Here is a 25586-nt window from a genome sequence, read left to right on the forward strand (position 1 = left end):
TATTAAAGCTGGGGACAGTGAAACAAGGAAGGGCCTAAGAGAAGCAACAGAAAAGAGACTAGGTGGGGAAATGAGCCTAGGCTGGGCTGCTTGGCTCACTAAGAAGTCAGAGAAAAGGGGGCCTGAGGACTGGGGTGAGGGGTTAGCTGAGGGTGAACTGCTGCTGCCAATTGTTGCCCTGACTGCAAGTCTCTGGGATCCCTCAGAGTTTAGGAAATGGGTGCCTGATGGGGGAGGAAAGGTGCAGGCATGCTCCTGGGAGGGAGAGCATGCTAAGGGGATGCAAGGAAAAGCAGGGTTGGAGAAAGCTGCATGGAACAGAGTAGGACCGTCGGAAAACAAAGCAGGAAAAAAAGGTAGCTATGTTCTGCTGAGGAGCAAAGGGATGGTCTACCTTACTGAAGATTTCCTTCATTTGACAGACAGAAAGCTGAAAAACTTTGGCATCTTTATTCAGACACGTATAAAAACAAAACAAAAAACTTCAGTGATAGAACAAATATCCCCATTTCCCACCCAATGGGAGAGGTCTGAAGGTGGATCCTCTTTCTATCCCAATCAGAAGCTCCCCATTATTGGGTGAGAACACTTCTAAAAGTGGCTCTTGGGACCCTTGTGAAATCTGTCCCTTGGGTAAGAAGTGGAGATCCTTTACAGCACATGTAAGTTATGGTTTACACAAAAATGTCCAGTTACATTTCCTTCTGACCACCCCCTGCCTGAGATGAGAAGTCTGGGTGTAGGAGGCTGTGGTTGTCGGGGTTAGACTTAATTCAGTGCAAAAACAAGAAGACAATGCCCCTTATATGGGCTCTGGTTTGTGCCTGTTTTCCTTGATACCTTACAGTAAGAGCACACACATCTGGGAAGATTTTGAATCCTGGACCTGCCATGTAATCTCTCTTAAGGCTCAGTTCCTTATTTGTGAGGAACTATGAACTAGTTCACAGAATCGGTATATGGATTGAGAAAATGCAGGTCAAGTTTAGCACACTGTCTGGCACAAAAATAAATGCTCAATTAACAGCAATCATGAATACCTACTCCTGAACTTCCTTCACATGATTTAAAATTTCCCATTCTTTCCAGGGGCTTGCTCATAGCCAAAATTTTACTTTCCCCTGCCAGGTTTGGCCCTTTTTCTTTGCCTTAGGAGTCTGATGGGAAACAAAAGCACACTTTAAAGCCTAGTCCCAACAAGTTAGAGTCTGAGAGAAAGGGACATGATACTGGAGTCATCAAATGGGTACGGGATGTAAGGGAGTAATCCTTCATATCTCCAGGGAGTTCCCCTGAGAAAGTTGGAGGAATGGGATTGGGAAAGCACACAAAACAGGGGAAACCTTCTACTTCCCGGGGATTGGGAAAGTGAAGAAAGTGCACAGCCAGCTACATGCCACAAGAACTTTGTCCGAGTGTTTCAAAGCCTCCAAAGGTTGGATGGAATTGTCTAGACCGGAGGGGAAATGGGACTGAGACCTGTGAGGGAGGGATGGGGACTTGGGAGAAGAGGGGTACCCTCTAGAGGCACTAGCTGCCATCAACTGCTCCCGGAGTACCTCAGGGAGCAGGGGTTATGTTCTCTGGGCATTAGCCTTGGGGAAAAGCCTGCTATGCCAGTAATCCGGGTTGTCAAAGGCAGAGTCGGTGGCTTCTAAGCTGCGTAGAGTTTTGAGGCGGGTATAATGGACTTGGGGAGCATGGTGTCCAGGCCCCTGGAAGGCTTTCATCTCTTCATACCCTTGTTCAGCTGCTGGGCAGGCCCCCATGGCTGCATAATCCCCCCCAGCACCTCCTCCTCCACGTCGCTTATTCATATATTCATAGTCCTCGTCAGGAGTTGTGCCAGGAGTAGGTATGATGGGCACAGGGTGGAGTGGGCAACTCTGTGTGCTGCCCAGGGAAGCACTGAGGTCTGATCCCACATCCATGTACTCATAACCCAGCTCCTCGAGGGAACCTGGCCTTGGGGGACGAGGTGGACTGTGCCTTCTCCTCCGGTTCATGTATTCATACTCCTCATCTTCATCTTCTTCTTCGGTGCCCAGGACAGAACTGAGACCCACAGAAGAAAGGGTGCCTTCCCGAGAGGATGGAGTACCTAGGGGTGGAGAAGAGAGGCTAGCTATGTGGAGACATTCACAGTAATTAATAGGCAGTAGGGAGAGGAAAGAGTCAGGCTGGGTGGGGGGAGGGGGGAGGGCGGGTGTGAGGAATCAGGTACCTTTGAGGTGTGCATCTGGCATGACATAACCATTCACATCCTCTTCCTCTAACCCTGGTGGGGAGAGTGGGGTGACAGGAGTAAGCAGGCTATGGCGCTGGGAATGGTAGGCACTGTCTCCACGTGGCCGCGGGCTCCGGCTCCGGCTTCTACACATGGACACCTTCTCCTGGAGCTCAGCTTCAGAGCCTGTCACGTGGCCCTCAGATGACTCTGATACCAGGCGTCCCCGTGGCATTGGGTGCAGAGAGGCTGGACGGGGGCACCGTTCACCCCCACAAACTATAGGCTCCTAAGGAAGACAAAAATACACAGATTTACACAGCGATGAAGAAAGGAGATTGGGTAGTTCAATGCCTTCTTTTTTTGTAGGACACTGATGAAACCTCAAAGATTTCTACGATCTCCCACACCACCCCTATCATCCTAAGACATTCTGCTACCCAGCATCTCAGCAGCCCCTGAAAGAGACAGACCTTACCTGGCAAGCTTCCCCAAGATTACTCTGGTTCATAGGCATATATCCAGATGATGGACTTGTAAGGCTCTGGCTCTAGGATGAAAACAGAGGTTTGGACAAAGGGAGACATCTCATCACGGGTCCTTTGAGTAGTTAATCTGAGTATCTGTGGGGTTTACGAGGGTGCAGGTGTGCAGAGTGCTCAGGGAGCAGAAAGCCCTGGGTAACTGAAGCGCCTTACCCCACGTGGCCAAGTAAGCGTTCCAACTGGCAGGCTGAGGGCAGAGCCTAGGGTTGTCGCCAGGTTGTCCTCCTCTGCCTCCAAGTCCAGGTCTAGGTCTAGTTCTGGCTCCAGCTCTACTTCCTCCAGTTCCTTGTTTGTCAGAGCAGGTGGCTCCGCCCCAGGGGGAATTCCAGGTCCACTCTCTCTCTATAGGGGCAGGTGATTGGTAAGGTAGATCCAGGTTCCAGCCAAATCCCCTTTGCTCTAAATCTCCTTGACACCTACTCACCTTTATGACCAGATACCGCGGTGGGTCTCGGGCCATCCTGGTGAACTCATTGGCTAGTTCTTTAAAGGTTGGGCGAATGTTCTCATCAATCATCCAACCTGGGGGTAAGATGTGGGAAATAGAGTCATGGGAGGAGAAGGGAGTAGGAAGGGAAGCTGGTTAGCAAACGGCTGGCGCCATCAGGTAACTCACACTTGACCATGACCATGTAGACATCAATGGTACAGATCTGGGGCTGTGCCAACCGCTCCCCCTTCTCCAGCAGGTCTGGTACTTCAGCCAACCGCAGCCCTGCATAGGGCTCTGCCCCAAAAGTCATCAGCTCCCAAACCGTCACACCTGGCACAGGAAGACATGACTGGTTGATGGCAAAATAGTGGCAATGGGCATGAAGATGAAGGGAAGGCATGACAATCTGACTCAAGGATCTGCAGGGCTGGAAGATTCTAAGAGGGGGTCTCAAAAGGCAACTGTGGGATTTGGGCCATGCAGACGGACTGACCGTAGCTCCAGACGTCACTCTGGTGTGTGTATTTCCCAAAGTGGATACTCTCGAGGGCCATCCACTTAATTGGAGTCTGGGGGATTAAAGGCAAAGGTGTCACCAATTATTTTCACAAATTACCTTAGCATTTCTAAACCCCAAATTCTCTACATTCTTCTCTTTGTTGCTGTCTCAACTTATATTTCTGGCATCTTCAGGTTCCCCTCCCTAAACTTATCCTACTGCATCTGCTTCCTTCTGGAAGAGACCACTGGCTGCTCCCCATCTCCCTGCTTCACTCCAACCCCACCTCCTCACCAGCCCTTTGTGTCGCCTACCTTGGCCTCACTGTGTAGTAGCTGTTTATCATCAGGGGGCAGCAGGTCAGCCACCCCAAAATCTGCCACCTGGACCTGACTGGTTGACTTGAGTAGCACATTTCGGGCAGCCAAGTTCCTATGAACCATACCATGCTCCTCAAGGTAGTACATACCCTACAGGAGAAGGAAATATTCTCAGGATTGGGGGATCCATCATTGAGATCCAGAACCACCCCAAACCCTAAAGGTACCACTCAGAACTCCACCCTCCCTGCCTCCTCCCTGCTGGCCCCCAGCCAGGCAGTCCCATCATAGAAACTCCTCCCGGCTCCTCTCACCTTGGCAATTTGTACTCCCCAATTGAGCAGCAACTGTGGCCCCAGGGACCCCCGGTGCTGTCTCACATGATCCAGCAGGGATCCCAGAGGCAAGTATTGAGTGACAAGCTGCAGAGATGACCCTGGGCACAGTCCCAGCAGCCGTACAATGTGAGCGTGGTCTAGGCTGCCAATGGCCAGCATATGCTGAGGGACACGGAGAAGAGGGGTTATCCAAGGAACAAACAGGTTCACGTACTAGGATACCCAGGCCAGGGGCTCCCCAACATTCCAGTGCATCAACATGGCTCACAGTAGCTGCTGACACAGGACCATGCTTCTGCACAATTGTAACATTGACCTCTTTCCTAGTGGAATACAGAAAACCCTTCCTTCACTTACATCCGTCACAGCTTGAAAACTTTGCCGTCCACTCTTATCCTCAATGACTTTAATGCAGACTGGGATCTTTATTGATTCGCCCTCAGGAATCCACACGCCCTGGGAAGTTTTAAACAGGAGTGAGCCTAAGGCGGTTCTCCCCCCGCCAGCCCTTTCCCCACCTCCCCGGACTTTTACTTCCTGTGGGCCACTCACCTTGTGCACGGTTCCAAAGACGCCTGAGCCAAGTACTTTAAGCTTCCTCAGCTCTGTCTCCTTGAAGACTCTCGCCAAGACTTTGTTAGCCTTCTCACTGGGATCCAGAGGCTCTATGCTCTGGGGAGCAGGTGGGAAGGAGGCACTCAGGAAAGCCCACTCCCACGACCCCCTCTGACTCCCTCCTCCTGCGTGGCTGCCAAGAGCAGCAGGGCCCAAAGGGTGGGAGCAGGAAGAGGAGTTGTCTTTAGTCTTCAAAAGCATTGTAGGCATATCAGGGAATAACAGACCCCAAGACAGAGGAAGTTATTTGTGATCATGAGATTAGGAATCGAGAGGGTGGGTTTCCCCTTTGATGGAAGAAAGGAGTTGGTAATCCTATCCCTTGAGTACTTTTATTCAGGTCTCTATGTTTTCAAAGCACTTTCACTTAGATCATCACTTTCACCATTACAGCCATCATATAAGGATGGATGTTACTATCTCCTCTGTATACAGTCATAAACTGAGGCACAGAAGGAAAGTAACTTCTTCAGAGTCATGCGGCAAATTAATGGCAAAATTAGGGAGAAAGCATGTCTCCCAATTCTCTGGTCAGAGTTATTTCTAGGGATCAAATACCGGGGGAGGAGGAGGCTCTAAAACAGGGCACTTTTCTAGAGTAAGCTACACACTCACCTCACCCCGTTCCAAGTAGCGCCTCATAGCCCTCTTATTCTGAATCCGACGCCCACGCAAATAGAGGATAGTGCTGCCCAGGATGACGAAAATCACTAGCAATCCTACTACCACTGTCAAAGCCATCGCCAAGTGCGTTTTGCTGTGGGGTAGAGAAACCTGGCATTACCCTCGGTCCACACCTCCCTTACAATGTCATCTGTACCTGTCCTAAAAGGTATGCTGCAGACCTGGGGCAAGCAGTCAACATTCACAAACATACCCTTGAGCACTAAAGAGTTAACCTAAATCTGGACCTTCCGAGGCTACTGTGAGTTAATTTTAGAAAGGAAAGGCCAGAAGTCTGGATTCTTGTGCCCTGAGTCCAGTGATAGTGAACTGTATATAGAAGGCCAGAAAGGGTAGACTCAACTCTTCCCAGCAGATAACCGCCCTCTCCCTCGCTTCTCTCCCGAATACCCCCAGCTCCCTAAGTCTCCAAGCCCATCATACCTGATCATCGCCTGTGTTTGGCCTAAACAGTCCTGCAGGTCAGGCCCATTACACCTAGAGAAGAAAGTCACCTCCTTAAGTGGGAACTGGAGAATCCCATGGGACGCTCCATTGCACCAGCGACAGCATTGTTTCAGACCCTACCATGGCGTCCCATCCTGGAGCCCCAGCACATCCCAAGACATGGGCTCCGTCCCTAGCAGGCCCACCCTCCCCGAGTTATGTTTATTCCAGGTCCCCAAAATTGTGGTGTAATTTTGTGCTGTTATTGAGTATCCCTTCCTCCAACCCTTCACTATACAGCTGGGAGTCATTCTTAAATCACAGTTCCTTTCTTCTTTCTCCTCCCTGCACCCTCCTCTCTCCCCCTCGTCTGTACTCCCTCTCCCCTGACCCCCTCTTCTTAACATCCCATCACTGACCCCCGGGTGCAGTTCTCATGGCAGGGCCGACATTCATTCTGAGCATCTGGGAACTTGTAGATGGGGCCCTTGGCACCCAGCACTCCAGAGGGGCAGCTGCTCACACAGTGGGGCCCATCTCGAAAATGGGCACACTGGGCACAAGCATCAGAGCCCTGGGTGGAGAAGAAAAGGTCAGGAAAAATGGGATTCCAGGGCCAATTCCGTATCTCCTAACAGGGACCAACCCAGCCACTCAGGATCCTCCTTCCACAAACCCTAGCATTGTCTGGCCTCCCTGTGCCGGCCTGGAGGCTGGGCCATATCATTCCCTAGATTCTCCAGTGTGGCCTGCCCTCTCCCCGAGACCCTGGTGCCGCTACTGTACCGAGCCATTGCATGTGGCAGTGCCCTCCATGGGCTGGCATTCCGGGTGGCAGGGGAAGCATTCAGCCTCGTGGGCAAACTCACGAGGCTCCCTGCAGTGAGGAAGGGGGGTAGAGATTGGGGCGGTCACTCGGAATAGCCCTATCCCAGGGCCCCATCCCTCCACCCCTTCTTTTTTTAAAACATATATTTTTATTGATTTCAGAGAGGAAGGAAGAGGGAGAGAGACAGAAACATCAATGATGAGAGAGAATCATTGATCGGCTGCCTCCTGCACGCCCCCTACTGGGTATCGAGCCCACAACCCCGGCATGTGCCCTTGACTGGAATCGAACCTGGGACCCTTCAGTCCACAGGCCAACGCTCTATCCACTGAGCCAAAGCAGCTAGGGCCCTCCACCCCTAATTGACTCCATCCCTCCTGTCCGTACCCATTTAGAAAGTTGCAGTGGGTCACACAGACACCTCCTCGGCTGTAGTTTCGACAGGATAGGCACTGCCCAGGGCCTGGGCCCCAGCATCCCCCAGAGCAGAGTGGGTCACACACCTTGCCCTCTGCCACTGGAAAGGAAGGGGTGGGTCAGGAGGAGTCTGAGGTCTCCCCTCGGACCCTCCCCTGAATACTTCCTCCTTACTGCTTCCAGCCCAACATCCCTCTCTCCTTGGCTCCACCCCCGGCCCCCCATCCCTACTTCCCTACTCCCACTTCCAGGGCAGAACAGTCCTTCCACCCCTCTCCCAACTCCCTCTTCCCACCTCCCAGCGGGCCTCTCCCTCACCGCAGTCTCTGCGGAGCCGGTTATGCTTGATGTCTAGTCTCTCTTCAGAAGGCCCTCGAAGCAGCCTGGTCCAGTTAAGAGAATGGTGGTAGCAGAGCTGCCGATTGGCACTTATGTAGATACGCCCAGCACTTATTTCTTTCAAGGATCGGAAGCCCAGAGATGTTATGTTCAAGTTCTTCATGATCAACAATGAGAAGCCCCGGCTGAGAACAAGGAGACGGGATGAGAGGGGAAACGACAAAAGGAAAATGTACCACTGTCATTTCCGTGCAACAACCTGCTCTGAGCTACGAGACACACTGAAAGGGACTCCTCCCTCCTTCTGCCTTTTCTGCATCAAACTCTCAGACCCTTTGGGGCTGCCGTCTGAGAAAATGCCTTCCTTGATTTTCACTCACAGATGCCTAAGAAGCAGAGTTCATTACCTGGAGATGCTATCACCTCCACACTCTTACTCACTTGTAGAGGCTTCTGCCCCCGATGGTCGTCAGGTTGGAAAAGACACTAAAGTTGTGCATGTGGGGAGGCCAGGACTGAATGTTCAGGTAGCCTGGGGGGTTGGAGAGAGGTATATGAACAGGAGCCTTCTTCTCTCCCTCTTTCTCAGGTTCTCCTGGTCCCTCCCCTGTTGCTTGAAACTTGATTTTTCTCAAGTGGTTACACTACAATTTGTGCCAATGGTTGATCTTTTCTTCTCAGAAAGGGTAGCTTCTCCACTCACCAGTGATCTCCCGTACTGTCCGGAAGACATTGAGCTTCTCAGGGTCCAAGGCAGGGATCTTGTGCCAAGGGTCTCTGAAGAGAACAGTAAAAAACAGTCAACAAGGTAGCGGTATAGGCCATCGGCAATGAGCGCCTAACTTCAGAACTTAGTTTCTAAATACCATCTCCATTGAAAGGACAGAGCTCCTTAGATAGATAGCTGGGGCAGGAGAAATACAACAGGAACCTACAGCATCTTTTTTTTTTTTAATTGATTTTTAGAGAGAGGAAGGAAGAGAAAGAGAGAAACGTCAATGTGAGAGCGAAACATCACATCGCTCAGTTGCCTCTTGCACATGACCAGGAATCCAACCTGCAGCCTGGGAATTGAACCCGCCACAACCCAACATTCCAACCAATTGAACCACACCGGCCGGTGCAAGCCTACAGCATCTTATAATGAGGGGTCCAAGCCCAAAGAACACAGGAACCAACTTGAAGGGGCCCCCAGAAACCCTACTAGAGACAACTGGACACCAAAATAATGATTGTAAAAGATTATAAACCATTGAATAGAACAAATACCCACACTGACTAGATAGATCAATAGATAGATAGGTAGGAAGGGAAGACTCTTCCTAACACTAGAATGCCAACAAATAAATGCAGAAGGAATAATGGAATTAGAAAATAATTATCTAGCAATTCTCATTATAAAATTAATTCAGGCAAAATCTCCCCACAAGATACTTATTAAGCCCTGGACGGTTCTGCTCAGTGGTTACAGTGTCAGCCTACGAACCGAAGGGTCTCAGGTTCGATTCCCGGCCCACTTTGGGGGCGTGTGGAAGGCAACCAATCAATGTGTTTCTCTCACATCAATGTCTCTCTCTCTCCCCCTCCTAAAAAATCAATGGAGAAAATATTGTCGTGTAAGGATTAACAACAACAACAACAAACATGCCTGGCAGCAGTGGCCCAGTGGTTAGGCATCGACCTATGAACAAGGGGGTCACAGATCAATTCCCAGTCAGGGCACAAGTCTGGGTTTCGGACTCGATCCCCCTGATTGTGCAGGAGGTATCAATGACGATTCTCTCTCATCATTGATGTTTCTATCTCTCCCACCCTCTCTCTCCCTTCCTCTCTGAAATTATATATATATATATCTATATCTATCTATCTATCTATCTATATATATATATATATATAGATAGATAGATATAGATAGATAGATATAGATATATAGATATAGATATATATATACACACTAGAGGCCTGTTGCACGAAGAGATCCGTGCAATAGGCCTTCCTTTTCCCTGGCTGCTGCTGGCACTGGTTTTCCTCCAGCACCTGGGGCCCAGGCCTTCGCTCTGGCCAAGTTCTGGCCGGAGCCGGCCCCGGAAACGTCAGGCCATATATATATATATATATATATATATATATATATAAAAAGCATAACTTGGCCCTATCCGATTTGACTCAATGGATAGACCGTCAGTCTGTGGACTGAAGGGTCCCGGGTTTGATTCCAGTCAAGGGCACATGCCCAGGTTGCGGGCTTGATCCCCAGTAGGGGGTGTACAGGAGGCAGCTAATCAATGATTCTCTCTCATCATTGATGTTTCAATCTCTCCCTCCCTCTCCCTTTCTCTCTCTGAAATCAGTAAAAAAATACTTTTTAAAAAAAGCATAACTTGAACAGGAATGTAAAGTACAGCAAAATTTTGCAATATAGTCATAATACTGCAATATGTATGGTGCCAGGTGGGCACTGAAAATATCAGGGGACACTATGTAAAGTGTATGATTGTCTAGCCACTATGCTGCACACCTGAAACCAATGCAAAATAATACTGAGAGTAAACTGTAATTGAAAATTTTAAATAATAAACTTAAAAAAAATTTTTTTTAAAATATATTTATATTGGTTTCAGAGAGGAAGAGAGAGGGAGAGATAGAAACATCCATGATGGGAAAGAATCACGGATCGGCTGCCTCCTGCATGCCCCACACTGGGGATCGAGCCATGACGTCCTGGTTCATAGGTTGACGCTCAACCACTGAGCTGCGCCGGACAGGCGATAAACTTTTTTTTTTTTTTTAAAGCATAACTTAGAGACTCTAAGTATGAGGAACCATCACAAAATCCAAACCGAGGAAGGTTCGACCTGTTACCTGACCTGTACTCATCAATAATGTCAATGTCATGAACTGTTATAGATTAAAGAAGACTGAAGAGATATAACAACTGAATACAATGTGTGATCCAGGACATTGTGAGACAGAGTGAAATGTGTGTGTGTAGAAAGAAAGAGAAATAATAAAGCATCTATATATATAAAAGCCTAAGCAACCATAACTACCGGTCGACCAGTAGCTATGACATGCACTGACCACCAGGGGACAGACACTCAATGCAGGAGCTGCCCCCTGGTGATCAGTGCACTCCCACAGCCAACCTCCCATGGCCAGCCAACCTACCTTGGCCCCCGCCACCCCCCACCCCCATCCCTCCAGCCCCATCCAGCAACCAGCAGGCCCCCAGGTCCCTGGCCAGCAGCCAGCAGGCCCCAGGTGGCTTGGCCCCGATTGGGACTGGGCGAGACAACCCTGATAAGACCTAATCACCAGCCAGGCCTAGGGACCCCAGGCCTCTAGTACGGTATAATGTTAACATTTGGGGGATCTGAATAGGGGGATCTGAACAAAGAGTGTATAGGAAATCCTAATACCATTTTTGCAACTTTAGTGTAGATCTAAAATTCTGTCAAAACAAAATAAGAAAACAGGTGGCTGTAATGTTACACACACACATATACACACACACTTTAAACGGATCAGAAAGTCCCTTTGCTCTCTGTGGCTCTTCTCTAAGGAGCAGAACTAGGGGAAATAGCTGGCAGATTTTTATCTAAACTTAAGAAAACTTTAAGGAGGACACAATGTTCCTGTCCCTTGCCATTCAGCTGGGTGATGTCAGACTGCTTAGGGATATGTCTGAGGGGGCTCACGCCCTAGTGGAGGTTGAGTTAAGCACTGTCAGTTCCTTTGTGATTTCTAAGATTTTATGATTTAGTTTCCTAATCAGCTTCACATATGAAGCGTGAAGCCGATGCAATGAACTGTGAGGGGATGTATGGGGTGGGGGTACAGGAAGAGAAGGCAGAATCTCTAACCCATTGAGGCCAGTGATGAGAAAGTCCAGGTTGCCCAGGATCTTGGTGCAGTTCACAAATCCATCAATGTTGCTCGAGTCCACAGTCTGGTATCGGCTCCCCGAGCCGGTCCCCTCACAAGCTGCAAACAAAAAAAGAGGCTCAGCGAGGGTTGAGGGAGAGGGTCGAGTAGTCTCAGGGCAAAGGATGTCTTTTCACCAACTTCCTTACCTTTGGGGCACAGCCCCCCACAAGGTTCACATATCTTGAGTCCGTTTTTATCCACTTCCATCTTGTCAGGAGGACAGGCCCTGACACACGACGTCTGATCCACCACGAAGTTGTCTAGGGAAAAGGAGGGCACCCACGGAGGTGAGGGAGGAGCACGGCCGCTCCCGCCTGAACCTTGCTCCCTCCTGCTCTGCGCTGGATCTGCCCCAACCCACCGCCCGAGGCTCCTTAGTGCCGTCCTATGGATCAGGAAGGCCCTTTGCTCTGGGTTGTTCCAAGGAGCAGAGCTCGGTGCAATTGCTGGGAGACACAGGGAAGGTCACGAGAGGCTGGGACATAGGGGTCATTCCCTGGGGCTGGTGGATGATCACAACCGTTTGCCCTCGAAGGCCCCTACTCACCACCCAACTCGATCCCTTTTGCCTCCTACAATTTAGTCTAAACTACGGGTTCCATTATCACTGTTTCTTCCTTTCAGATACTCACGGGGACAGCTGGCTACACAAACTCCTCCATACTGATACTTGGTGTGAGGATTGGGTTCCAGCTGGAAAGTCAGCTTGTTGTAGACAAGAGGCTGTGGACACTGGCGTACACAGGCTCCACTGTCATTGAAGAGCCGGCAGGCCTAGGCACACAGGAGACTCAGAAAACTCGTGCTGCATTAGGTCCCCCTCCTCCCCCCAACAGAGCCCACATGGCCACCCCAGAACCCAGGCAAATGGTGCTAACAGTACGTACAAAGCAGTCGGTGTCCTGAGGGCCTGAGCAGCCCCCTGCACACTCATCATGGCAGCACTGGTTGGGGTCGGGCCCGAAGCAGTGACCATTACACTGAGGCGCACAGATGGTCTTGGTCACTAGGGAAGGAGAGGAAGCTTGGCTGTCAGGGTTCTCAGCCCTGCGTTCTGAGGCCCCTGCTCACCCTCTTGCCCTCCAGGCTCATCCCTACCCACCACGGTGGCCCAGGCTGGGGAGGGCAGGGATACGAACGGGAATGAATGTAAGGATTTGAGAGGGAAGTAAACGCACATGTCTGGCAGTCTTTTGGTCCGGGACCCCAGCATCGCCCCTTGCAGACCTCATGACACGGCTCACCTAGTCGGGAGGGAAAGCAACACAAGAGGCCATCAAGGGTGAGAGAAAGACTTGCCTGAATCAACAGGGAATGACGTCAGCACACAGGCACCTGAGCCCCAGGAAGCAAAGAGCCAGGCAGCGCCCCTCCTTGCCCATGCAGAGCAGGGTGGGGCTCAAGCAAACCTGTCAACAAGGGGTGGAGCCACGCCTCCACCTCGCCCACAGGGCAGCTAAAGGGGAGGGTCTGGGGCACATGCCAAGCTCAGCCCCAGGCCCAACCCCGGCACTTGGTTCCTTCTTGGCAAACTGAGCCCAGTAGGATTGCACGCGTGTGAGTGGACAGGCAGGAGCAGACTGCGGTCAGGGGTAGGTAGGTTCTGAGGAAAGGGGAGGTGGTTGTTGTGGAAAGCGAAATGGATGGAGTCCAAAGATCTGGCTTCCCCACTTAGTGCAGAGTCTTTGGCCCCTTTTCTTGACATACTGCTTCTGCGGTTTGGATTCCCGGGGACTGCCCTGCTCCCTCCTGGCAGGCTCCTCGGGTCTAGGGCCTGGGGTGTTTGCTCAGTGGAGAGGAGGGTTCAGATTAGGGTTGACGATGACGGGAAAGGAGTCACTCTGGTTTGGGGGGGACAGGAGAGCAATCTTGATCAGGGCCACTCACAGCTCCTGCCATTGTCCTTCACCACGATCTCGGCGTCTCGGTCCCTCACGATGTCCCTCCAGTCAATGGTGTCCATGTGACAGAGCTTATCATTCTTCTCAATATACACGCCCCCTGACAGAATCTCTGAGACAGAGAAGCGACAGGGTTAAGGGCTGCAGCAGGCCTCCTCCCCTTAACCTCCCCACTTCCAAATGCCCCCCCCGCCGTCCCCCCTAATCTCAGGAGCAGGGGAAATGGGGCAGACAGACATATCCAACTAAATCCAAAATGCAGAGAAGGCTGGCCTGGGGAGGCAGAGGAGGAGCCAGGCTGAAAGAAACCCCCGCCTCCTCAGACACCTGTCCAGATCCGGTTTAGCCAGTGGGGGAGGGGAAGGAAAAGGAGTGAAGATTCCTGACTCAACACCCCACCCCCTTCCCCTGCCCTACCTGTGTGTTTTTCAACTGACTGGGACAGGGAGAAGTAGAAGGCTGCCAGGTGGTACTTAACCCCTATATTCCTCCAGCGTGTGGGGAACTGTGAGGGGGGAGGTAGGATTCTAATTCCTGGGGAAGGAGGCATCTCAGGGTACACTGTACTTTGAAGTTAGAGGAATGTGGCTCACAGATCCAGCTCCAGTTGCAGCCCCACCAGGACATAAGGAGCCTCCCCCTGGGCAGAGGCCACCAGCTACCGATTGGAGCCCTAAAGGACTGGTGGCCTTTCAGATGAGTGGTCAGAGTGGGCGGCACCTTGGGAGGGGCACTTGAGAGTGAGCAGTCCTGGACTGTCCCCAAGGAGGCAGCTGCCAGCGGCAGGCTGAGGGGCAAGACCAGGAATCACCAAGAACTGACCTGTGAGCTGGGTGAAGCCGAGCTGGCGCAGAGCGTGGCTGGAGTTGGTGTTGTAGTTCAACATGACGAAGATGGCAAACTTCCCGTCGTACACCTGGGTGCCCCGCACCACGCGGAGGTTGGGCAGGGGCAGCGTGGAGAACTCGTTCATGGCCACAAGGACATAGCCGGTCACTTCTCGAATCCACTGTGATGGAGCCGATGGTGTCAGGGAGACATGAGACATACGAAACGTCTCAATCCCCTCTCCCTCCATGAGGCCTTCAGGGACCCCTCACTCCTCCAATCCCTTCTGCCAGTGAGAAGAGGCAACAGAAATGATGGAGGGATTCTGGTCTCCCTCCCTTTCCTTCTCAGAGCTCCTCACGCCAGGAGGGTCCTTGCTTGGTTCCTTACCCACTTCCCCTGGTGCCTCTCGGTCCTCAGGTGTTTCTCTACATCAGTCCCAGCGTAGAACGCCACCCCGCCCCTGCCCCTGCCCCTCTCTCGGGCAGCCCTGGTGTATCCCTGGTTACAGAGGCCAAACCAGAGGTCCCAGAGTCCAGTCACTGTCCCCATAGACACACAAATTTGGATCTTAGGGACTTTCGGGTCTTAGAAAGGCTCACCTCCAGCAGAGGGTGGCCCTGAGGAAGGGACGGTGTCTGTGGGGAGAAGGGGGACAGGTGGAGGGAGTCGGGCACTCTAACCTGCAGGAAGGAGAGGTCAGCGTTGTGTCCTGTGAGCACAATCTCCAGGTTCCCCATCACCACCTCACACCTCTCGTACTGCTTGTGCAGCGTCTGGTATTGGTTCTCAGCATCGCCGGTCACACTCAGACCATTCAAAGTCCCGGGACACACTGTTCAAAGTGGAGCAGCAGGAGTGGCAGAGGGCTGGACACAAGTTTTCAGCCCCGTCCCCCGAGCCCACCCTCTGGGTCGCCCTTTCCCGGTGATATTCAACAGGATCAGGGGGCTGCCTCCACCCCTCACCCCTTCAGATAGACACGAAGGCCTTTGTTGTTAGTCTGAGAGCCTGAACTTTCTTTTCTCAGAACCCCCCTCACCATTCCCCTGAACAGGAAGGTGAAAAGGTTTCCGTTTTCCACCAGACCTCCTCGGTGCCTCTTTCGGTTCCTAGGGGGTTAATCAAGGAGGATGTAGGGCTTTCCCCCCTCCCTGGACAGAAGTTAGAAAAGGACACAACTTGGTCACCCTCCTCCTCTTCCCCTCCCCCTCCATCCTCTACCCCCGTCCTGCCTCTAAGTCCTGGAATAAATATCTCTTTGGGGCTAGCACACAGCCCCTATTGTGTCTACCGAGGGTGGGATGGGGGCAGTGCCTGGGGCCACAGTCCAGCCCACAATGAGGCGATTCTATATAGGAGGAGGGGGCTGCCCCACCCTGTCCCCAGACACCCTGTCCTCGGCAGCACCCCCTCCACCCTCAAGTCTTGGGCTCAGACAAGTGATCTCACTAGAGGGGGGAGCTCTGGGGCTGGTGGTGGGGTCAATGTGAGCTTTGTCTTTAAAGCTGCAAGATAAGGAGCTGGTTGCCTACCCTGCAACCCCCTTCCTAAACTCTGGCTTCCTTCGCACTTCCTTCTCCTGTCCCAACACACTCCAGCCCCCTCAGCATCACTGTCCAGCCTAGAGTGTTTTCCAGAAAATGCAGAGGCCTGGAGGGAAACAGCAGCGGACTCCCGCCACACTAAGCCAGTTTTATTGTCAAAAGATCCATTCAAAAGCCTTCCAACATGGCAACCGCACTGACACGAGGTAGAGCCTAGACTCGAGGTCCATGAGGCCTGTTGGCCTTGCAGGACCTAGAAGCTACAGGAAATCTTGACCCTGAATCCCTATTCCTATCTCTTTCCTCTGGTTCCTGAAAGAGGGGGAGGGGTGGAGTGGGGGTGAAGAGATACCACCTGTTCTAACCACCCTTCCCTGAGGCGGTGGCAGCTTTAGTGGGAAGCAGGAGCAGGAAAGGAGGGAGGGTGGGGAGTTGGTGAGGCCCCAACTCCTCCTCCTAGAGACACCCTTACTCTGACCACTTGACCTTTGAGGGCACCCATTCCCTCTAACTCTCCACAAAGGGAAGGGGACAGACTGGCAGCTCCCAGAAGAGCCTGGGAACTCCAGGGTCCTTGGGCTGAGAAGAAATAGACTAGGAAGGTTAGTCACTTCTGGAACAGCCCCACCCCAACCCCCTTCCTGGCAGGACACCCCCTCTTCCAAGTCAAGGCGCCAACCCTTCTCTCTAGATAAGGGAGGAGCCAAGATTACTGCACAGGTGTGTGTGTGTGTGTGTGTGTGTGTGTGTGTGTGTGTGTGTACGTGCACGCACTCGCACGACACACATACAGAGGGACATGTACATAGCTCCCCTCTGGGCCAGGAATCTACTGGTTCTGTCCTGGGTTTCTTTATTAGGAGGTATTTCAGGTGGCTCCATCCATCCCACTGCCCGTGGTGCAGTCTTGGAGTCTGTGTGCTTGGAAGGCTGCAGTGTTGAAGGCCCAGTTCCTGCCGCCCAGAGGATAAAGTCCATAAACAGGGAGCAGAGGGCCAGGGCGGGAAGAGCGTGAACACCTCTGAGGAGGAACCAGGGAGCTTGGGGGAGGGGCAGGGGGAGAGGAATGATAAAAATCCATTCAGTGCTCAGGGACCAGGGGCTCAGAAAGGGCACTGTCACAGGCCGTCCTTTGGTGGAGAGCCCTGGGGTGGGTCACAGCAGGAGTCTCCAGCCCCTCCTCAATCAGACGCCTCCTCTCCAGCGTCCCCCACCCCCATCACAGCCAGGACAAAGGGGCTATAGAAGGACTGAGACGGGGCCGGATGCCCAGAGACGGCAGGGACCCAGATAAGGGGTAAAAACACCCAACCGTGCCTGCCCCCTGGCTCCCTCGGGGAAGGTGGCCAGGGTCTTAGACTCCCGGGTTCCTGGTTGAAGATGCCGAGGACCTGGAGGGGACAGGGACAGTCACTGTACTCTGTCCCTCCTACCCTAGTCCCCAGGTCCCCCGCCCTCCACCACCAGCTGGGAGTGTTCTGCATCTCAAGATCCCAGGGTCTAAATTTAGGCCCAGCAACTGTGGGAGAAGCACAGGTGTTTCCTCCCACTCCCACTCTGGGGTAGGGGCCCTGGGTGGGTCAGACCCCAAGCTGGGATCTAGGGGGAGGGGAGATCAACAGGATTCCTCCAAGGCCAGCAGCACCAGCACCCCTCAGGTGTCCGAGGTCCCAGGGATACCCAAAGGGGTGGGCTCAGATGGCATGGGAGTGGGAGGAGGAACAGAGGAGCAATCTGACTCCTGGAGACAGAGACAGTAAACAGAATGGGGGTGAGGGAGAAGCTGAGTCTAGGAAGGACTCCCCGGGACATGAGGCTCTGAAGGTGGGAGCGACGCCCTGTTAGCCCTCCGGCTGCGGGGAGAAAAGACAAGCAGTGATAAATACAGGCCAGACGTCCCTGACCCTACAGCTCCTGGCTCTGGGCCTTGTACATAATAGATGCTCAATAAATTTTAATTGATTTGATCTGGGTCTTGACAAAGAGAGGCTGGTGGGTGAAGTTGGGGACCAGCCAGCTTTATAATTTCTAGGGAAAGAAGACGGTCAACCTGTGCAGGGCCTCTCCCGTGAGGTCACCTGGACTTAGCTCCCTGGTTCATCCCATCCCAGGGCGGGCTCCCTCACGGAAGAGGAGGTGCCGCTCTTGTTTTCCCAACACTGGAGAACAACAACCCCCCCACAACCCCTCCACAGCTCCGCCCTGTCGGCAAAACAACAAAACTGGAGGTTGATGAAAACCTGGGGGTGGGGGCAGGAGGTCGGGGAGCAAACAGACCCCACCTTTCTCCAAAATCACCACCTCCAACCACCTCACGTTTACAAGAACGAGGGTCTCGGCGCCCCTCCCCGCAGGGCCCCCCAGAAGGGTGCACTGTTTCGGCATCAGCCCTGTGCTAAGGAACAGATTAAGGAGTCGGCGACGCGCTGGGGAGGTGGTGGCCGCGCGGGTGGTGCAGGAACGCGCCCCCGCAAGACCATCCGGTAACCGAGCTTGGTCGATCCCCTTCCCAGTGGCCCCAGGGGCCCCCAGGGCCAGCCCCCCCCCACCCCCCCGGCCTCGCTGCCCTAGGACTCGGCGCACTGGGTCGGGGGCCCCAGGGTCCGAGCCTTCGGATGCTCCCGCGCCGCTTACCTGACTGCGAGTTGCCCACCTCGGAGCCCCGGGCCAGGCTGAGGAGGAAGCCCAGCACCTGCAGAGCCCGCTGCGCCCTCATGACTCCGCGCGCAGGGGGCGCGCAGCGCAGCCGAGTCGGCCCGGGCGCCCCGGGACTAAGACATCGAAACCAGCCACCTGAGTTCCCGGCGGGCTGGCAGCGGCGGCAGAGGAGTTGCAAAGTGCAACCGGAGCCGGAGCCAGAGTCCGGGGCGGGATGGCAGGGGAGGGGTGTGTGTCTGCGAGGGAAGGAGGGAGCGCAGGGGGAGGGGGTGAGTCACGGCCGCGCCCCCGCGGGCGCGAGGCTGGAGCGAGGGCTGCGGGAGCCTCGCCCGCCGCCTGCGCCCCGCGCCCCCTGCCTCGCGGCTGGGCCAAACGGGTCGAGGAGGGTCTCGTCCCGAATGGTCCTTCGGGAGTAGGACTCAAGAGGGGTCAAGATTCCCAACACCCCCAAATGCCTGCTGAGGGTAAGGTAATGGGGTGGAGAGAGTGCGCCAAAGCCCGGCCCCTGAAAGTTGGCCGCGCCCATTAACCAAATCACTCAACTCCCCTAGCCGGTTGGGTCACTTGGGGATGTTTCTCTCGGAAATGTGAATGTTCCTCTCTGTATTTGGGGGGGTGTTTCCTCGTGCTCAGGTCGCCTCCGTTTCCTCGGAGACCCCTCGAAACCCCATCATTCATCCACCCTGCTGAGGAACCCGAGCCCCAAGGCCGCGTGAAATTGCACTGTCTCCGGCCGCTTCCTCCTCCAGACCCGGCGCCGGCCGGGCCTCTCCCGGGGATTTGGCTGGGGGGCGGGGGTGGTTTCCAGCCTGGGAACAGCCCCGAAGTCCGCCTTCCCACTTCCACCCCGGGGGGGCTCCCGCACCTGTCGCCGTCCCCTCTGCTGCCCCCCACGGCCGCCTGGGAGAACAGCTGCTTCCCCTTCCACACGAGCCGGAGCGCGCCGTCGGGGCGCCTGGAGCTCTGCTGCTCTGCGGGGACGGAGGTGGGCACACTGTCCCCACCAGGTGCGCGCACCTCCGCGGGCGCCTTCCAGGCCGGGGCTGGCGCGGGAAAGGGAGAGGAGGGGCGGGGAAGGGGGGCGTGGAGAGGGCACTGGACACTGCGGCCCCGGATGGCCGGGGTCCCCGGCAACTCCAGCACCTCCAGCACCACCCTGCATCCTGGCCGGAGGCGGTCGGGTGCCCGGCGAGCGGCTGCCCAAAGTGCGGCCAGCCCCTGCAGGGGTCCGCGGGTCGCCCCCTGGTGCCAACCCGCTGCAGTGAAGCCCCACAATTGGTATTCCGGGGCTCCCCCAGGGGACCTAATTATTCTCTCCAGAGTTTCAAGCCTGAAGACGTCAAGAACAGTTGAGCTCTAGCCGGTTTGGCTCAGTGGATAGAGCGACGGCCTGTGGACTGAGGGCTCCCAGGTTGGATTCCGGTCAAGGGCACATGCCCGGGTTGCTGGCTCAGTCCCCAATGGGGGGCGTGCAGGAGGCAGTCGATTAGTGATTGTCTCTCATCATTGATGTTTCTCTCTCTCCCTCTCCCTTCCTCTCTGAAATCAATAAAAATATATTAAAAATAAAAAATAACAGTTGAGCTTTAGTGAAGAAAAATTTTGCCGGTAGCTAAGATTCTTGAAACTTACTGTGTATTACCAGGGCCTGCTCTCTGCTGAAGGCTTACCTTTGCTCTAGGGCGTTGGCCTGTTCCTGACTACCTGCATAACAATCCTAATACGGCAATAACAACATCAGTGAAACATTAACATATGCATGTACAACCACTGCATTTGCAAGCGTTTCCTACAACTTAGAGAATGCTCCACTTAACATAAAAATGTGTGCTAGCCAGACATCTGTCCACAGTTTATGGAGCTGCAAAGGTGTGACTCCCCAAGGTCACCCACCTGGTGACAGGGTGGATGAGGAGGAGGGGTGGGTTTTTGCCCAGGATTTCTTTGTGTCACACTGAGACCGGAGCTTCGTCTGCTCAGAATCAAACCCCCATCAGATAACTGAACTAAGTGCCAGGTTAAGGAGCCTTTCATTTTATTACTCACCCACCTCAACCTAGTGTTCAAGGCCCTGATTCCGAAGGAGGAAACCCCTTTTAGTTTGTTGTTTATAAAACAGTTGTATCTATCTATTAAGGTTGTTGTTTAGATTTAATGAGAAAAGGCAGGTAGAGCTCTTAATTACTGTGCTATGCTGGATCTTTAGAAGCATTCAATGAATGCTTGCTGTATTTAGTCCTACTATCACCAACCTCTCCCTTCTCCCCTCCCCAACTAGATCCCACTGATGCGTTTGCTGGTGTGGACGAAAGGAGCCACATGCTAACCTGACAAGCTCAGGGGAGGCCTGCGTGGCAGTCTTGCAAACTCAGAGACCTAAAGTAACCACAAAGGATGGTCTGAAAATTAAATATTTAACTACAAACAGGTTATAGTGGGTAGTCATGTCCTAAGCCGATATCTTCATTGACAAGGTCAACCTTTACCTTAACTGAGCCTATCTGTCTTTTTGCATCTATGATAACACACCCTTGAAATGTTTGGGTAACTTGTGACTTACCCGTATCTGGAGCCCCTGGGGCACAACCAAATGTGCTGGGCCCCAGGACAGATACCACAAATTCCTTCATCATCATGTTAATTGTTCCTGCACCCACCTAAGTATGTGTCCATCATTTTACTTTTTATCCAATCCCAGGGGTTTCCCTGCTTTGCTTATCCCTCCTCCTTAATCTATCACCAATGAATTTCATGTAACCCACCTATGTTCCTCCTTTGATTGCAATGTATAAATGCAGATGTAACCCCACCATTCTCCGGAGCATTATCTCAATTCGTTGAGGTTCTGCTTCCCTGCATATGTCGACAGTTTGGCTCAAATAAACTCACACTGGTATCCATTCTTCAATACATAGAGAAGCATCCAGCTAAGAGCACCAGGGATATAACCCGGATAAAGCTGACCAGTAAGGGTGCTACCCTGACTACATAACTAAAGGAAGGCTTTGTTCACAAAAGCTCTCTGTACTTATCCAGCACCCTTTACTTTTCCTTACTTTCTTTTTAAATATATTTTCATTGATTTCAGAGAGGAAGGGAGAGGGAGAGAGATGGAAACATCAATGATGTGAGAGAATCATCGATCTGCTGCCTCCGGCACGCCCCACACTGGGGATCGAGCCAGCAACCAGGCATGTGCCCTGACCAGGAATCCAACCATGACCTCCTGTTCATAGATTGATTGATGCTCAACCACTAAGCCATGCCAGCCAGGCTACTTTTCCTTACTCTTTTTTTTTCCTAATTGATTTCAGAGCAGAAGAGAAGGAAACATCAATGATGAGAAAGTACCATTGATTAGTTGCCTCCTGCACGCCCACAATGGGGAATCTAGCCCACAACAGGGGCATATGATTGGGAATCGAACTGTGAACTCCTGGTTCATAGGTCGTCACTCAACCACTGAGCCACGCCAATCGGGCATTACTCTTAATTGATGACTTTGGTTCTAATTTTACTGTGAAAATTAAAAGTAACCAGAAGAAAACATCCTATCTTTCTACCACCAATCTGGCCAATTTTCCTCCATCCTGACTTCCATCTTGTTACAATGAATTGTCCTTGCTGCTATTAGACCAACTCTCACTCCCTTCCCACCTCTCACCCCACCCTCCAGTTCTACACCTCAGCCCATCCCTAGCCTTTCTCCTGTACTGTTCTCCTATATTATTCCCCTGTTCCTATATTATCCAATTTTCTCTGTACTGGATCGTTCCCATTAGCATACAAATGAGCTGTAATATCTGCCATTAAAAAATACAATAAAACAAGTAAACTTTCTTTGACCCCTTGGGCTTCTAGTCCTGTGCTCCTAACTGCGGCAAGATATTCTGTCTTGTGGATTCCTACTCTGATTGCCTCTAGTTTCTGGCTACCACATCGATGTCGCAAGAGCAATAAAATGCCTTTGTACTTGTCTCCTTTGGTTCTGTGATAACTTCTTGTGCATATTGAGCTGCACACTCTGGAATATCACACCATCAGCCGTGGGGTTTCTGTATCCCAACTTCCTCACCAATACTTGACATTATTCAAGTTTCCTTTTTTTTTTCATTTGCCATGAATTAAAAATATTTCAATGCATTCCCTTTTCCATTCCTTTTTTTTAAAGTTATTATCTGGAAACTAATCACATGAAACTACAGAATTTTTGAGAGAGAGAGAGAGAGAGAGAGAGAGAGAAACATCGATAGATAAGTTGTTCCACTTAATTATGCATTCATTGGTAAGTTCTTTTTTTAATATATTTTTTATTGATTTCAGAGAGGAAGGGAAAGGGAGAGACAGATAGAAACATCAATGATGAGAGAGAATCATTGATTGGTTGCCTCCTGCATGCCCCCCACACTGGGGATTGAGCCCACAACCTGGGCGTGTGCCCTTCACCAGAATCGAACCTGAGACCCTTCAGTCTGCAGGCCTGTCCACTGAGCCAAACCGGCTAGGACGATTGGTAGGTTCTTGTATGTGCCCTGATTGAGGATCAAACCAGCAACATTGGCATATGGGGATGGTGCTCTAACCAACTGAGCTACCCGGCCAGGGCAAATTTTTTCTTGAGCCATTTTGCTGTCTATATTTTCCCAGAAATCTATTTCATCTAGGTTTATAAATTCATTAGTGCATGGTTATTAATAAATACTGTTATTTTATTTATTTAATTTTTAAAAATATATTTTTATTGATTTCAGAGAGAAAGGGAGAGAGAGAGAGAGATAGAAACATCAATGATGAGAGAGAATCATTGTTTGGCTGCCTCCTGCATGCTCCCCACTGGGGATCAAGCCAGCAACCCGGGCATGTGCCCTTGACCTGAATCAAATCTGGGACCCTTCAGTCCCCAGGCTGATGCTCTATCCACTGAACCAAACTGGCTAGGGCTACTGCTATTTTTTTAAAAAATCTGTTGTGGCCCTGACTGGTGTGGTTCAGTTTGTTGAGTGTCATCCTGTGCACCAAAAGTTTGCCGGTTCAATTCCCCATCAGGCACATTCCCATGTTGCAGGCACAGCCCCTGGTTGGGGTGTGTATGGGAAGCAACCAATCAATGTTTCTCACATCAATGTTTTTCTCTCTCTCTCTCCCTCTCCCTCCCTCTCTCTCTCTCTAAAGTCAATAAAAACATATTTTTAAAAATCTGTTTTGCCCTGACCGGTTTGGCTCAGTGGATGTTTCTAACTCTCTATCTCTCTCCCTTCCTCTCTGTAAAAATCAATAAAATATATTTTTAAAAAAAATCCCACTCTTTGGTGAGCGAGTATTTTACCAAGGTGTCTGACGTACTTATACTTCCTGCTCAACCAGTCCAATTTGCATAATGTTATAATATAGCAGGTCAATGTAGAATGATTTTTTTTTTTTTTTAGAATGATGTTTTGAGAGAAGTCCAGCTACTCAGGTATTTCCAAACTATTTTATGACAGAGGTCAAGAGAGTTCACATAGCCCTGGGCAAGGCTGGACCTGGTTGTCTTTTCCAAGTGAATGTGACTGTTTCTGTTCCCCGCTCTGATAAGGGTGGAAAAGAATGCACTTGCCAAAACCAAAGTTGCACACCCTGTATCTGCTAATCTGCTGATGGTACCACATGTGGCCAAGCAGCTGCGATTGGGAGAACTTCGTTGAGTATGAAGTCATTTACTGTCATTGCCAGGATCGGTCGGGTTCTGCAGGAACCAGATTGGTGAATTAAATAAAGTTATGATGGGGACTCCTGCCTTTGCATTCTTTTTATTTTTACTTATTTTTTAAATTTTTATATATTGATTGATTTGTTGTTCTACTTATTCATGCATTTCTTGGTTGATTCCTGTATGTGCCCTGACTGGGGATCGAACCCAAAACCTTAGCATATCAGGATGATGCTCTAACCAACTGAGCTACTCGGCCAGAGCACATTCTTTGAAATTATTATTATTATTATTATTATTATACAGTCCACAGGTCTGAAATGACTTTTTATACCTAGCATGCCATGAATTCACAGGGAATGGATTCCAGCAGCCCAGCCTCCTTCCCTTTGGTTCTCATAAAGTGTGCTTCTCTGGCTCCTCAGTTGAACCCAAGTACCTTTACCTTCGGTTCCCTTCTTTTTCTAACCATTTTACTTTACATGTTTCAGGAAGCTATCTCAGCTCTTAAGAGTGCTTAGTTGAACAACAAATACATATCTATCAACAAGTGAATCTAAAAATCAAATGAATAAATAATCTGATGAACAGTATGAACTGGTGATTGTAATAGAATCAGGGACATAGAATGGGAATGGACTGACTATTCTACTATTCTGGGGGGGGGAAGGGATGTGGGGGGTGAGGGAAGAGACTGGACAATAATCGTGCACCTATGGATGAGGACAGTGGGTGGGGAGTGAGGGCGGTGGGTGGGGTGGGAACTGGGTGGAGGGGAGTTATGGTGGGAAAAAAGAGTAACTAATGTAATAATCTGAACAATAAAGATTTAATTAAAAAAAAAAAAAAGAGTGCTTAGTGCCCTAACCGGTTTGGCTCAGTGGATAGAGTGTTGGTCTGCGGACTCAGGGGTCCCAGGTTCGATTCCAGTCAAGGGCATGTAACTTGGTTGCGGGCATATACCCAGTGGGGAGTGTGCAGGAGGCAGCTGATCGATGTTTCTCTCTCATCGATGTTTCTAACTCTCTATCCCTCTCCCTTCCTCTCTGTAAAGAATCAATAAAATATATCTTTTAAAAAAAGAGTGCTTAGTATGCTCTATACCAATATTAATTCTCTTGGCAGGAATTTTGCCAACGGCATGCTGGGTAACACCGTAGGCTCTCCTAGTTTTGCCATGGTAATGTTTGTGGGGCATTCCACAAACGGGTGATGGGAGGATAAGAAGGTGAGAGCTAATGGGTATGAGTTTTCTTTTTGAGATGATGGAAATGTTCTAAAATGAACCGTGGTTGCACATATCTGCAAATATATTAAAAGCCATTGAACTATACTTTAAAAAAATATTTAAAAAATATTTTTAT

At 51.3% G+C, this 25586-nt stretch overlaps 1 protein-coding gene and 1 long non-coding RNA gene across 7 annotated transcripts; one reads left to right on the top strand and one right to left on the bottom strand.

Moving 5' to 3' along the window:
* Window positions 1-429: 429 nt before the first annotated feature.
* On the bottom strand, window positions 430-18771 carry ERBB3 (erb-b2 receptor tyrosine kinase 3). Of its 4 annotated transcripts, none has more exons than XM_006093660.3 (28): window positions 18510-18771; window positions 15012-15163; window positions 14323-14509; window positions 13487-13612; window positions 12778-12843; window positions 12487-12605; window positions 12232-12373; window positions 11746-11859; window positions 11536-11656; window positions 8376-8449; window positions 8114-8204; window positions 7652-7857; window positions 7304-7433; window positions 6874-6964; window positions 6507-6661; window positions 6085-6138; window positions 5593-5734; window positions 4915-5034; window positions 4720-4818; window positions 4339-4524; window positions 4019-4174; window positions 3699-3774; window positions 3389-3535; window positions 3197-3294; window positions 2926-3114; window positions 2706-2777; window positions 2225-2516; window positions 430-2101 (listed from the first exon to the last, which is right to left on the bottom strand). In XM_006093660.3, exons 1-28 carry the CDS (start codon window positions 18589-18591, stop codon window positions 1575-1577), a joined length of 4014 nt encoding a protein of 1337 aa, XP_006093722.1. In that variant the 5' UTR covers window positions 18592-18771; the 3' UTR covers window positions 430-1574. The 4 variants fall into 4 exon arrangements, with proteins under 4 accessions (XP_006093722.1, XP_014315449.1, XP_014315450.1 ...); XM_014459963.2 differs by having other exon boundaries at window positions 430-2125; window positions 18510-18748; XM_014459964.2 differs by lacking the exon at window positions 6085-6138 and having other exon boundaries at window positions 430-2125; window positions 18510-18748.
* Window positions 18772-18819: 48 nt separating this feature from the next.
* LOC111827009 lies at window positions 18820-20007 on the top strand. Of its 3 annotated transcripts, none has more exons than XR_002830466.1 (3): window positions 18820-18997; window positions 19167-19540; window positions 19854-20007. It is a non-coding gene; the product is annotated as an uncharacterized LOC111827009 (long non-coding RNA). The 3 variants fall into 3 exon arrangements; XR_002830464.1 differs by having other exon boundaries at window positions 19167-19518; window positions 19832-20007; XR_002830465.1 differs by having other exon boundaries at window positions 19167-19518.
* The last annotated feature ends 5579 nt before the right edge of the window (window positions 20008-25586 follow it).

This window comes from Myotis lucifugus, unplaced genomic scaffold, assembly GCF_000147115.1.
Source record: "Myotis lucifugus unplaced genomic scaffold, Myoluc2.0 scaffold_119, whole genome shotgun sequence".
Classification (NCBI taxonomy): domain Eukaryota; kingdom Metazoa; phylum Chordata; class Mammalia; order Chiroptera; family Vespertilionidae; genus Myotis; species Myotis lucifugus.

What these genes read in the sequence shown, in the direction of transcription:
- ERBB3 (XM_014459963.2), bottom strand. Translation starts at nt 18,591, where the DNA reads ATGAGGGCGCAGCGGGCTCTGCAGGTGCTGGGCTTCCTCCTCAGCCTG. An exon ending in GGGGAGTACAAATTGCCAAG is followed by an intron (nt 4,175 to 4,338) that starts GTGAGAGGAGCC and finishes CTTCTCCTGTAG; the next exon opens with GGTATGTACTACCTTGAGGA. An exon ending in TACTACACAGTGAGGCCAAG is followed by an intron (nt 3,775 to 4,018) that starts GTAGGCGACACA and finishes TTAATCCCCCAG; the next exon opens with ACTCCAATTAAGTGGATGGC.